Below are 14,563 nucleotides of genomic sequence, written 5' to 3' on the forward strand. Positions count from 1 at the left end.
GGCTGGATTCTGCTTTTACCACTCCAGCAAGAGGGGAAATCCCCTCAGCCTTCCCCCACCCTGGTTTCCATTTAAAGGAGCAACTGGAAACCATTTTCTATCCCCATCCAGTTCTTCCACGAGAGCACATGGAACAGGTTAAACTGTTCCAGGAGGGTCAAATGGGTTCTTGCCTTGCAACCTGGGGAGTTTTCATCAGCACAGGCTGGGATCTGGCCCCACTCCCTGGCATTGTCCCAGCACCAGGCGGGCACAGGCAGGATGGGAGGACAAGGTCATGGCTGTAAGAAAAGCACACAGGTGAAAGCCAGAGTGCACAAATTTATTTACAAAAATTCAAATTACAATATAATACAGGAACTTTTTACACACAGAATATTAGAACTGTTTACTACCAGAATGTAAAGAAAAATATTTTTTGGTTTTTTCTCTTTTTTTTTTTTTTTTTTTTTTTAATAAACCACCTATTTATTTTCAACTATTGTTATACAAAGTTGCAGAACATGCACATCTTTACAGTTGTTTTTTTTTTTTCTTTTAATACAACGTTTTGCTAAGTGCAAATACTAAGTTTCTCTCTCCACCTTTAAGGCAAGTAAATGGGACACTGCAATTAGCTGTGAGAAGTACCTGTTATGGGATCAGCCAGGGCACAGCAACCTCCTCGTTGCCTTCAAAACCTTTAAACAAATGGTTCCAAAGACTGTGGGGCAGGAGGGAAAGTGGGATGCAGGAGATAGAGACCAGGTCAAGGCTGGATTGGGTGGCTCAGTAAGTTTTGGGCTTTTTCTCTTTTTTTTTTTTTTTTTTAATAAATCAACACAGATTCAGAAACAACTTGAGATATCCTGGGTTAGAGGGGGGAAGCAGCCACATGCTTGGGCTGCGAGTTTTTGGTGCAATGGGTGTTTCCTCGGGGAGAGGAGCAGTGCTGGGCATGCTGTACATGCACATCACAGATCAGGCACTGATTTATCCTCTCTTGGACACAAATAAGCCCTTGGCTCTGGCAGGGGACACAGGGAACCCTCTCTTCCCTCTGTGTCCTCCAGGCTCCCCCAGGACCATGACTCTGTGCCAGGGCAGCAGTGACCCCGATGGATCACAGCCACAACCTCTCCTTGCCACCTCTGCTGACACTTCTCCAGCCCCTCTGCTCCACATCTGCACCTCCCTCTGCCTCGGCTCTGTTCTCCATGCCCACACATCCCTGGACACACACAGATAGGACTGCAACACCATTTTTTGCTGGATGACCATCCTATTTCCTTCATAGCCTGGGCCACTGGTTCAGCAGCTGAGCTGTGCCTCCCCTCCACTGCCTGATGCTTCCTGCACCCACCAGGAAAGGCAAATGCCTTGGAGAGAGCCTGGAGGGCTCATCCAGACCAGCCCTTGAGCCCAGAAAATCTCAGCTATTAAACAAACAGAATTCCCTTTCCATAAGGGAAGCCACCACTGCTTCTTCTGACCTGGGTCTGTTTTCTCAGCAGCTGCTATGACAAAGTCCTCCCTCCCCAAATCCAACAGGATTCCTGCTCCTGGCTGCTGCAGGAATCAGTTGATGCAAGGCAGGATTTAAACCTGGTCAAAGCCCAGCTGAGCAGCAAGTGATAAAGCTCCTGCAGCCCCCAGACTGCTGCCAGGCATAAACTAATTCAAAATAGAAAATTCCAGCAGCAAGGGGATATCAGTTGGTTATTAATGCTAGAGAGGCCACGGCACAGAGGAGCCAGAGGGCTCTGCAGGGAATGTTTGCCCCACAGGCAACGGGAAAAACACTCAGCTCCAAAAGGCATGGAAGTCCTCCCTCCTGTCTGGGAGACCTTCCTGGGGACAGCAGGCCCCAGATGCTGTCCCAGGCCCCTGACCTGGAGCATCCCACCGACACCCCGAGCCCAGCGCTCTGAGCGCACCCGAGGGGATCCGAGCTCCCGGAACGCTGCGCGTGGGGCTTTGGCAGAAGCTGTGAGGTGGAGACAGGGAATTTTACCTGAAAGAACAAATAAACCCACAAAACACCTGGATGCTGAAATACAGGGGGAAATGACAGGAGGGGAAATGCACCCAGAGAGTTCCCAGCAGGACAGAACAGGATGAAGGCCAGAACAAAACATTTGGAGAACATCAGAACAACTGGGCTGCTAAAAGCCAGCCCAACATTTCTGGGAAGAGGGATTTTTTTACCACTCCAACCGTTTTCTTTTCTAGATGGGGCCTGTACCAGACAGAACAGCCAAGGGCTGTGGAGAAAGGGCTTTGTGCCACCCTCCTCCCACAGCCCAGCACTGCACCCCCCACTTCTCACAAGGAAGTTTTGCTTTTCCCTCACTTTCTAAGCCCAGCAATACTCAGGTTTAACTTTTAACACGCTTTCCCAAAGCCAATTAAGCTGACACACACATTTTCATGAGTTATTTGGTGCTGTGGAAGCAGTCAGCTTCCTGCAGCACGAGGCTCCAGCTGCCCATTGGGTTGTAAGGATTTGGGTATGGGGGCTCCCAGCTCGCAGCAGCTAGGGGGAAAATTCCCAGTTTTCCTACCACAGGACACATCACTGCCTACACATCTATCTGGGTGTTTCCCAGGCAGTTTTTGCAATAAAGGGCACAGCTTTGGCTCCAGGTGGTTCCAGCAGCTGCCTGAGCACTGCTGCCAGAAGCTGGGGGAGGTTTGGGATGCTAGAGGAGAACAGCAAAGGCCACGTTTCAGAAGCTGAGGGGCACACACCTTTGGGGGGAAAAACTGAGCCCCTCAAAGGGGGCAAGGTCAGTCCAGCCAAAAACTTGGGTGCCCAAATCTCCTGCCACTTCCTAACACCCCCAAACAGAACATGGCCCTGGGCTTCCTACCAAGACCTCAGCAATGGGATGGCTGCTGCAACCCCTTGCTCTACTTGGAGAGTGAGGAACACAAAAAAAGCTACATTGTCTTGCTTTTGAACAATTCATTTCTGCTGGGAGGTGCCAGCAAGATGGAGGGATGCTGGGGAACACAGGAACCCCAGCCCTGAGCCTCAGTACAGGCAGGAGAGGCTGGGGCAGCTGCCTCCTGTTACCTCACTCCTGAAGGTCTCACGCTTCCTCAGATGCCAAGTGTCTCCTCCCTTCCCTCAAGACTCACTTTGCTGCTCTGGCCAGCAGGAAGGCAGGATTTTTGGAAATTCCCCAAGGAATGGCTGTACCCCTGTGTCCAAAAAATCTCACTTTTCCTCCCAACAGCTGCCTGAACTGGCTTTGTCAAAATAAAACATCTGGATGCCCAGCTCAGGGGGGGAATTCCACCCCTAGGAAATGTAGCACCAAACCCTGTTGCAGCACAGGTTGAAATGCTGGATTGCAAAGGTTTGGAGAAGCCCTAGAGAGGGTGCAGTGCAGGGACACGGAGTCCCCTGGCTGCTGGCTAAACCCCAGAGGGGCTGGAGTGGGGAGGGGGTGACGTTCTGGGGTGGCTTTTGCCAAGTGACTGCCAAGTGCTGGAGGTGGGGGCAGGTCAGAACCGGTGTCGGGGCTGAGGGCCAAAGTGCATAGGCAGGTTGTGCTCCAGCTGCACATTGATCTGGGGAAAGTCAAAGTTCACCCTCATGTTGGGCAGGGGGGGCACGTAGGGAGCGGGGATGGGGCCGATGTTGAGGGGGATGTTGTTGTACATGGGGCGCACGGGGGGCAGAGGGAACGGGGGGTGCACGAAGGGGTACGGGGGCATCCGGGGCTGGTGGAAGTTCTGAGGAACCGGCCTGGGGATGACTTCGATTCTCTGGATTTTCTCCACGGGCTTCTCCACGGGAGGGCCGATGCGTTTGAAGCTGTTCTCTGCACGGGGAGGAGAGCAAAGCACCGTCACCCCACAGACAAAGCTCCCCGAGCTGACATTTGCCATCGGCATTCCCCATTCCAAGCACATTCCACAGCATCACTGCTGGCCCCTTGCTCCATGAGCTCCCCAGCCTGGCTCCTTTCACCAACACCACCCCACAGAGGGGGAACATTTCCTTCTGTGGGATGTGGGGCAGCCCCTGTTCCCCCCACAACACAGCTCAGAGGTTTTGCTGCCCCTCAGCTGCTTTACCAAGCAGAGACATCCACAACACTGGTGCCACATGAGAGATGGACACAAATCTTGTGCTTGCTCACAATCCCAGCAAAAGTCTGCACTTTAAAAACAGACCAGTTCCCAGGAGGAACAGAATCCAGTGAAGGTCCAGAGACCCATCAGTAGCTGGGAACCCTGTGCTGCCCCATCATCCATCCTCAGTCTGATCCCAACGGTGACTTACCCCCATTCTTCTTCCTTTGCTCCTCTTCAGCCTCCTTCTGAATCTCATGAATTATCTTCTCATCATCTTCCTAGAAATCAAGGAATACCAAGAAGCTGTGGGATAATTCCTGCTGCAGCAGCTTTCTATTCTCTCAGTGCTGCTTTTCTTTTCAGCACATTTTCATGGGGAAAAACCAAAAGAGCCTAATTTGGCTGAATTGTCCTCGTTTGGGGCTGGCCTAGATTTACCCAAAAGCAAAGCTGTGATGAGGAAACTGCAGCAGCACAAATAACCTGCACTCTATGGAGTATGACCAAGATCAGCTTTCCAGGGAGATCAGCACTAAAATTCATTGACTTGATGGAAACCAGAGAACTGCGACCCAGCTCCACCCCTCTGAAGAGCTGTTAATCTTTTTAATGGCAATAGTCTATTAAATATTTACATTATCCTAGCACTTGTAGAGTTTTTGGCCCAACTGCTGGAATTAACACAACTTAAATCCTGGCTCTAGTAGCTAAATGGTGCCATTTAGATCTTATCTGTAACTCTGAGAAGGGCATAAATCGAAATATGTTTCTTTAATGTCTGTCTAGAGGTTATAAAGGAATATTCTGGGCTGCTGCTCACTGAGAACATAAGGACAAGCCAGAAATTGAAATTGTCCTTCTGCTTCTCCTCACCTTCAGTTCTCTTAACTCAAAGGAGCATCAGTGAGATCCAACCACGCAATGAAGCCTCAGGTAAGTTTCTGCATGTCTGTGGGGATGAAACCAAACCTGGAGATTTCAGGGAGAGCAGCCAAACCTCCAGGACAGTGTTTGGAACCCTGAGCCCCAAGTACTCCACAAAGCACAAGACTCTGCTTGTTTTAGTCACCCTAATTTCAGTACTGCCAAAACACATACATTTCTTCCTGAACGCTCTTAACGTGAAAAATATCCCTTATTTTGAAGAGTGCTCTGGAACTAAATCCAAAATATGCTTCGTGCATGCAGCTACACTGAAATGATTTTAAGCTTCCCAGTCCCCAGCTGACAGTCCTGCACATGTGCAGCCTGGGAAGCCTGTGGAGAAGTCCCCTCCTCCACCACCAGATAAGGTTTCCCTGGGAGACTGACGTTATCTTAATGTGCAGAAAGCCAAAAACTCAATACTTCCCTCCCTTTCATTATTCTGCGATTCGATGGTTAAAATTAAGACTTTCCAGGACATCTTTTTATTTTTTCTTTCCCAAACAGGCTGCTTACATGGGATGTTAATTACAGCCTATCTATCTCTATAAAAGCTGCCGAAGAATGGCTCTTCTGAGCCTATATGGAATGTCTAACTACCCCCCAAGTATTGGTTTTCCTGGCTGGAAAACCACCTGGGCATGCTCCACAGGCAACCAAACATCCCCTGCTCTTTTGCTGCCCCAACAGCACTCTCAAAGCTTAGTTTCAAGCTTTAAGACTTTATATTTTTTTTTCCTTCTCAGACTATATTTTGCAATGCTGTTGGAAAATGGACACAGCCACCACTCCCATTTTATTGCCACTGACTGGAGAAGAGGCACCTGAAGTTTTATGTGACAAGAAATATATTTTAAGCTCAGCTGAGCAAGATCACACAGTATCTTCTTTCCTTGCACAAAGGATAAATCTCACCCTTAAAGCCTAGAAATGTGCCCTTTAACTTAACAAAATGCTTTTACTTTAGTCTAAGTCAGTGATTACAGAGTAAACTCTTCCCTGTGAGGGTGGGCAGGCCCCAGCACAGGTTGTCCAGCGAAGCTGTGGCTGCCCCATCCCTGGAAGTGTCCAAAGCCAGGTTGGACAGGGCTTGGAACAACCTGGGATTATGGAAGGTGTCCCTGCCCATGGCAGGAGGTGAAACAAGATAAGTTTTAAAGTCCTTTCCAACAAAAATCTACGATTAATCCTGAAGTGGTGCTTCCCAGGGACACCCCCTTCCCATCACCACCCCTGACACTGCAGCTCTGCTCAGTCCTGCACAAAACTGAACACATCAAAGACAACTTTACCAGACCCTTCTGCAGCCAGGGCTGCTCCAGCCTCCCAGTTTAAACTGCAGCTGACCTCCCTCTAATGGGGCTGGACACATCCATCTGCCCTGGGGCTGGGGCCAGCTGCACTCGCCCAAGGTGATGCTGGATTCGATTACTGCGGCTCCCAGAGCGCCGGGGGAAACAGGGAACAGCAAACCCCATCTGCCAGAGCTCCAAACTGACCCCCAGAGCTCCCTGGGACAACATAAACCACATCCCCCCAAAGTGCAGCAGCCACAGACCCCACTCAGCTCCATCCCCTCGGGGGTTTCCAGAGGGGCACAGCTCACAGCACACCCTGGATGCAAAAACCTTCCAGGAACAGACCTGGATCAGGATGACAAGTTCCTGACTAGTTCTGAAACCACAAATCACAGCACAGCCACAACAAAACACATCTCCAAGAACAGAACTTATCAGCCCTGTTGCTTCTCTGCTGATAAAAGTGTATTTTCACATTGGAAGGTTAAGAAGTGCTTACACTTAATCCCACATACCAAGATTTACCTTGGAATTTTTTTTTACCAGTATTTCTGAAAGACTGCTATCCATTAATATCAAAAGAACAAAAAAATGCACTGCACAACAAGCACCTTCCTACCTAAGAGGCTGACATTAAATTTGGCAAGTGATGAATACACAGCACTGTTCAATACCTGCAGTATTTAGGAAAGATGGAACAAAAGAATTGATGATATGTAAACAGCAAGATAATTTTAGGATGTTCTGAAAGAAAGCTGATGCCACAAGTTCTGCCTAATACATATTGTGCAGGTCAGAATTTTTTTAAAAAAACAACACAACAAACAAGTTCTGGTGCTATTTCAGTGAATCTTGCAAAACACTTCCAATTCTTTGGAAGCAAAGGCTGTTTTTTAATACCACAGTAATTAGAAAGATGACAGATTCATCGAGGGGTAAAGCACCCACACCGAAAATTAAGATTTCATTAGCACACTTATGGCTGGTTTTGTGGTGAGAAACCTTTTAACATCACATGGGGTGGAGGCTGCAGAAGGATTTCAAAAGCTTCTTGTGTCCGTTTCCCTGAGCGGGTTCAAGTCCCTTAATAAAGGATTAGATTATAATTTTAATGGCCTGTTCACAGGCTCTGTGGATTGAAGGCATTTATCTTGTCAAGTTAACAGTCATCTTCCTGTCAGCTGCCTTGCCTACAGCAAGACAAAAAAAAAATATCGAAATAAAGAAGAAAAAAGAAAAAAGCAACCTCCCAACCCTGGGGGGGTCTCAGCACTGGGCAGTTTTTTTGAGCAAAGATGTAACTTGGCTTTTCTCCCAGAGAAGAAATGCAGGGCAATGCTACAACGTGGCCCTTCCCCACACTCTGCTGCATCACGGGAGAAGGGAGGTGGCCAAGAGGAAAATGCAAAGGATCTCTGAGATGCATTCACCCTTTTTATCTGCAGAAAGCAGACGTGGTCATTAGCAGCAGCTGTGTTTCCAAGTGACAAAACAGGAGCAAGCTTTGCCCCAGAGCCAGCAGTGGGATGCCCTGTGCATCCCATCCTGTAGCCAAGGCAAACAAATGCTCATCCCTGGCCAGTGTGGGAGCCTGCCCTTGCCATCCCCCAGCTGGGAAAGGCTCTCTGCATGGAGGAGGCTTTTCCTTTCAGCCCTCTCCCATTGAATCCAGGGAATGCGGCGAGCACGGAGCCAATCACAGCAGAACGGATGGCTCGGTGTGTGGATGGATTAGCCGAGGAGCGGGGCTGGGTTGCTAAGAGAGGCACCTTTTCATGGCAGGGAGGCCTGTTCCAACAATGCTGCTGCAGAGGAGCCTCACCCAGCATCCACACGGGGCCTGCCACAAGCAGAAAGAGCTGCTGGAGAAACAAACTGCCCTTGGGAATGAGAAAATACAGCAGCAAAGGAGATAAAAGCTCTGCAAGTCACACAGAGACAACCTCCCCCCAAATAAAACCTCCTCTGCCCAGAACAAAAGTGCCATCCAGGGAGCTTTTGAAAGCTCTGTTTTTATCTCCTGTGCTTCTCGTTATCTTTAATTATTAAGTGTCACCGGGAAGTGGCTGCCACCTCCTGAAAAGAGGGAAAACAAGAGTCCTGGTGCCTATTTCTGGGCTCTGCAACCCCTCCCCTACTTTAGAAAGTGCTTCAGCACTGCTGCCTCCCCCTTTCTGCCTCTTTACTGCTTTCTTTTCTCCACGTACGTGTGGCCGCAGCCGTTCCTAATAAACTTGAAATGATTTTTGACGACGGAGGCTTCCAAAGGACTAAGGGGTTTTGATTCAAATCATTCCCAGATCAGCTGCGGAGAGCCTGAGCAAGAACAGGCATGGGCTGTTCCGTGCTCCTCCATGCAGCAGGAAGCAGGGATAAAAGCAGGCTGTGTTGTAACTGGAACAGGGCATCCGCAGTGCTGCAGGAAAAGGGGGGCCGCCATGGGGACCAAGCACACACCGGCGTTGGAGAAATGCAGAGTTATTTTTGCAACAGGCATTCCACATCCATTGCTTTCTGTGAATTCCCTGCATTAAACCATGTGCTTATGATTGGGGCGTTTTATAGGAGTTAAAAAATCCCCTAAACCACCACAAGCCCCATATCCTAAATTTAGGGGAGCTTCCCTCCCACCCCGTTTCCAAATCCTAAAGGCAGCACTGTGCACTTTATGCATTTCCTTGATGCATTTGAAGTTTTACACAGTCTTCTCTCAACATCATCTTTTTATAACACCAGAAGGAAGGATAATTGCAAACACCTCATGATTATTAGTCTTCTGCTTTGAACTTTAACGATGGGCCTTTGGGAGGGTTTTAAGAGTTTACTGAAAACATCTTAAAACTTTAAAGAAAAAAAAAAAAGCCTCTGCACAATATTACTGATAGCCCAAAGATGAATATTAAATTCAAAATAATGCATGTGAGAGCAGAACCTCATTTACCGAAACAGCCAGAATGCATTCATCACATTGCACCCCAGGATTTGTAAAAACTGGATGAAATGCACACAAACAGCCTTAGGTTTGCTACAGATATTTAAAAATCAGGGCAAACACAGCCCCTGCAACCCAGAGCCATTTCATAGAACCATAAAGTGTCCTGAGTTGGGAGGAATCCACAAGGATCATCAAGTCCAACCTCTGGCTCTGCACAGGACACCCAACAACCCCACCCTGTGCCTGGTGTTGTCCAAACACTCCTGGAGCTCTGGTAGCCATGGGGCTGTGACCATTCCCTGGGGAGCCTGGGCAGTGCCCCAGCACCCTCTGAGGGAAGAATCTTTTCCTAATCTCCAGCCTAAACCTCCCTGACCATTGCCTGGGTCCTGTTCCTGCTCACGGGGAGCAGAGACTGGAGCTGCTCATGTGCTGTTCCTCAGGAGGAGCTGCAGCCCCTGAAAAGCCCCTCAGTCTCCTCCAGCTGAACAAACCAAATAACCTCAGCCACTCATCAGACAGCTTCCCCTCAAGGCCCTCCACCTCTGGATGCTTTCTAACAGCTTTATTCCCACTGCTCCCTCCTGAGCTTTGTCTCTGGTATCGTTGCATCAGCCTCTCCTGCAGAGCCAGAGCCTGCATGGACTGGGGGACACCAGGACTTTTGGCCAAGCAGCTTCCTGGGAAGGGCTCCTGGTACCTCCTACAGGGGTGCAGGGCACCAATTAGCTCCAGAAGGAATGCAGGGATTTAACAATTCCTGCCTCTCCCCCGAAGCTGCTCATCACAGCACGACTGCAGCTTGTCTCGGAGCCAGCAAATATTGCACCGATACTTTTAAATCGGACTCCAGCCTGATTACAGCTTAGGGACAAGATTTTAACTAACCTTTAATTATGGGAAATTTTGAAGCCTCTGCTTTACTCTCTCAAGATCATTTGAGACAAAGACTAGCAGATGCTGCCATTCCTAGAGGACTGTCTTTAATTTGTTTTTAACCCACGCTAATGAATAGGTTTACTTATACTTTCAGAAGAATTGTTTCAGACTGGGAAAACATTAAACATTTGGAAAAGAACAAAGGTTCCCTATTTTTAAGAAACCTGAATTTTGCTGTAAATAATAGGGATTTAGACTCCAACCAGACCCTTCAAAGGTCATGCCTTGGATGGACATTATCCCTGGCAAAGGACAGAACACTACTGATGCAATGGTTTCTTGCTCTTTCAAATCTCCTTGTCAAGACTCAAATTCTGTTTCCCTCTTTACATCTACCAGGCTAACTCCTGTTTCCACGTCCCATATGAGAGCACAGATCACCCTGAAGGGGTTGGGTTGGTGTCCCTAAGCCCCTGATGAGGGAGGACCGTGCACACAGGTACCCACCATCATCACAGCTTCAAGCCAACAGTTGAGTTTTGTGTTACTCTTTGCACTGTAGCAAGGACAGTCACCCAACTTCACCTCCCCAGGTCACCAGCACTCCATCATCCAAAAAATAATCAAATAATAAAAGAGCAGGCAGTGCTGGCTCTGTGCTGACAGTGGGAAATTTTTCTTTGCCACAACATTGGTTAATTAGAGAGGTGGAAAGGGCCTGGTGACAGTGGCCTCTTTGTGCTGCTTATTTATTTATTTATTTGAAAGTACAGTACGAGCTTTTTTGAGAGGCCTCATGTTTTCTCTGGCTCTGAACAAATGCCACCCCCCAGCACAATCAGCAGCCTGACGGGAACGACGGATGCCAGCGCTGCCGAGCCCTGAATCGCATCCTGCTGGAAAAGGAGGAGGAGTGGGACAGGAATCCAAGAAACTCAGAACCAGGTGTCAGAAACGCTACAGGGGTGCCTGCAAGGAGGTGTCTGTGTGTAGTTTAACAGCTCACATTGGATAATTCAGGGAATAAAAGCAGGCAAGCAGAAGACTTGGAAGCTTATGCTGGTTGTGACATTGCTGGGAGATCCCCAAGAGCCTGAAGGTAGAAAGGAGAGATTTAGAGTAGGTTTTCCCTGGCTCTGTGCAGATGCAGGGTTGTTCACATTCCCTGCAGACAAGGGGGCTGGGAACAGCCTGGAAAGCTGCAGAGACCCAAGACAAAGAACCACTAGGAAAAAGGAAATTCAGGCAAGCTCTGGAAAGGAGATCCACATTCATGTTGTTCTACGGCTTTGCTAAAATCAGGAAATTCAACTCCTGCTTCTTCCAACACTCCTGGATTTACAGTATTGAAGACCTCTATTTACAGAGACTTACTTGCTGCAGCAAGTTTTCCCAAGCCTGTCACAGATACGAGCTGTATTAAATTACTACAGCTTCTCTCACAGCTCACTCCACGCTTCAGCTCTCCCTCTGCAGCTGTTGACAACAACCCTAAGAATGGGCCCAACTGCAACTCTGGGCTTGCAGGCAGTTTTCTGATGGGTCCATCTCTGTGACAGGATTCACAGCCAGCACTCAGATCATCTGGGCACCAAAACCGCAATTCCCCTTGCCTCCAGATGCCAAGCCATGCCAACACCATTTCAGCTGCAAAAGTAGGAATGAGTCCCAATAATCCCAATGCTGGCTACTGTGCCTGGTGCCAGCATTTGCTCCCCCCACCAGCTCCTTCCATAAGCCTTACTCTCCAGAACAGCACTCAGAGCACTTCCAGCCAAAGCCCTCATCTGACAGGAGCTGATTCTCCCTAAAGCAACACCAGCTCCTTCCAAGCTGTGGTCAGATGTGACTCTGTGCTGTTGCAGGATCCCAGTGTGGTTTTTTAGCTGCCTTGGGAAAGGTAAAAGTTGTGCTGGCTAAAAGCATTTTCCCCCAGTGGAATGTGTGTATTGCAATGTGCCAGTGTGGACCATGATTGAAACTGGAGTGAGAATCATTCACAGAAACCCTTCTTTACTTACTGTGGGGTCTGTCCAGAGGGAGCACTTGGCACAGTCCTGGCAGGGTGCCCCAGGAGAGCGGGGGTGCTGGCAGAAGTGGTCATAGCCGTTGATGGCAGCCCGGCAGAGGTAGCACATCTGGGCGCCGCAGCGGCACGACATGCGGTTACAGCCCTCCGACTTAATCAGGCCCGTCCCACACTTGTGGCATTTCCTAATCCGGGCAGCTGTCATCTTCTCCTCTCTGCAAGATGAGGGAGAATTAGCAAAGGGGTGTTTGCACTCACCAGCCTGTGATAAAATTACTGTTACACTACACCCCAGCACGGCTTTAACCCCCTCCTCTTCCCTCTGATTCTGTCCCCAAGTTCACCGCTGCTCCAAGCAGGTCTGGGCTCAGCTCCACTTGGAGCCAGCCCATGACAACTCAAGAACAAAATAAACTAAAAAAAGTCAATCACTGGCTGCATGCTGCAGCCCTGATCCTGGTTTCCATGAGAGCCAAAGCACCAGGCTTTGGCTTGGGAGGAATTTGAGATGCAAGTTCAAGGGCCAAAGGGCACATGGATGCTTGAGTTGGCTGAAGGAAAATACAGCCAAGGAGATAAAGTTCAAGAAAAGCAAACATTTGGCTGTCACCTCCAGCTTTTATGTTTGGCTGTTGCTCTGGCTACCAAGTTGCCACGACCACATATTTCTTTTCCAAGCCTGGCTGCTATGCCCCAGATTTACTTAGTGTTTGTTAAATTTAAATCAGTAACTAAAAAATAATCACATTTCCCCACAGAGGCGTTATCTTTTCTCTGAGATTCCCTACGTAAATTTTGCAGGGGTTATTGCTTAAAGTTTAAGAGATGGGTTTTCATCTACCAGAGCACAAATGGGAATCCAGGACAAAGCTCAATCCTTGTTCCCAAGGGACACCCTGGCAGCGACACACGCTCCAGCACAGACTCAGCTCACAGCAAGACTGTTTTGGCACAGAAATTAAGAAAGGCCGGGTCATTTAATTAAAAGACTTAAGAATATAAATTATCGTTCTGAGGGCCAATTTTCTGACCGCTGGAGATCACGTTACACTTCAATTCACAATCTAGAAGTGAAATTTGATGACAGCAGAGCAAAGGCAGCGTGTTTTCATGGAGGGAAGCACAATTCTTCTGACACTGAGGAAGGACCATCCTTAGCCAGGGATCTCCACCCAGCTGCTTCAGTGCATCTGCAAAGTTAACAAATGTTTGGGAGATGGCAGAGAGGTGTTTTTGAGGACCACAGCAGTGAACCAGGCTACAGCACAGCCCCACAAACTGCTTCATCAGCACAACCAGTGGAGCAGGGAATGGTGAGGTGGGAACTTCCCAGCCTTGCAGACACCCAAGGTTCCCACACAGTTATACCCAGCACAACCTGCACACAGGCATGTGGAGATGTGCTAAGAATAGACACAAAAACCCCAACTTGAGAGTGACTTTCTGTGGAGCTGCAGCTGCTCTTCCCTCCGCCACTCAACAGGATGCTGGCAATGCAGATTTTTTTTTTGGAAACTTTGAGCAAGGCAGGAAGTTTAGCCTGAACTCCAGCTGGGCTTCCCTTTCCTTATGCAGGGACTCAAAAGGAAGTTTTTATTGTATCAGGCAGTTAAGACTCATCTATCCACAGACACAATCTGCTGAAGGTTTTGAAACTTGTATTTTTTTCCTTATTAGGGACATGACAACTCGTTCTTCCTCCCTCTCATCCCTCTTTCCTACAGGGAAAGGATCAACAGAGAAAAAAAGTCATATCAAATCCGTAAAGATTTTGTTCTGAATTAGGGACTGTGGGATGAGCAAGCAACAGTCATTCAAATCCCAGTGGTGGAGCTTTACAACCTCTACTCATGCCAGACAGACTCTAAATCAGAGAGGAAGGGATTGGGCAATGTGGGCAAGTCCCATTTGCCTGCAACAGACATTTAGCTCCATGGATGAAAATTCCCTTGTTTCCTAAAGACAGAGGATTTTATAATTTACTGTAGATAAGAGAGAAATCAAACTGCAAAAGATTTTAGGGTAACAGTCGGGATTTACATCTGCATATTTCAAAATGTGACTGCACTTTGTAACAATTCCTACAAACTGGTTAGAAACAGGCAAAAGCTTCTGGAGGAAAAAACATCCTCTCCCACAAAGCAGCAGCTGAGCAAACAGTGCAGATCTCCACTCCAGATTTTCAAAGGGTAATAACGACCTGCTGTGACTCAATCCACTCCTCTGCCTCCATACACCACCTCCCTTCTCCCCCCAGCAATGCTAATGGGGGTTTCTCACCTCTGAGAAGGACCAGGTGCCAGCCTGCAGACACTGGGCCAGCCAGAGGAGCAGGCTGGGCTGGTGACAACTTTCCCACGTTCTCAAATTACCAGCTGGATCTGCTGCCAAGTATCTTTCACAGACAGAAATCCCATCCTGGGAGCTGTC

The 14,563-nt window shown here is 48.5% G+C and overlaps 1 protein-coding gene across 5 annotated transcripts in view; it reads right to left on the reverse strand.

The window, feature by feature from the left end:
• Positions 1 to 422: 422 nt before the first annotated feature.
• The window catches only part of RNF216 (ring finger protein 216), a 76,105-nt gene continuing 61,964 nt past the window's right edge, over positions 423 to 14,563 (reverse strand). For all 5 annotated transcript variants that reach the window (XM_058849750.1, XM_058849747.1, XM_058849749.1 and 2 more), the window contains 3 exons: positions 12,126 to 12,348; positions 4,277 to 4,346; positions 423 to 3,812 (listed from right to left, as the gene is read on the reverse strand). In XM_058849750.1, coding sequence (XP_058705733.1) covers positions 3,493 to 3,812; positions 4,277 to 4,346; positions 12,126 to 12,348 — 613 coding nt within the window. In that variant the 3' untranslated portion in view covers positions 423 to 3,492. The remainder of the gene's footprint in view (positions 3,813 to 4,276; positions 4,347 to 12,125; positions 12,349 to 14,563) is intronic.

Source organism: Poecile atricapillus, chromosome 14 (assembly GCF_030490865.1).
Source record: "Poecile atricapillus isolate bPoeAtr1 chromosome 14, bPoeAtr1.hap1, whole genome shotgun sequence".
Taxonomy (NCBI): Eukaryota; Metazoa; Chordata; class Aves; order Passeriformes; family Paridae; genus Poecile; species Poecile atricapillus.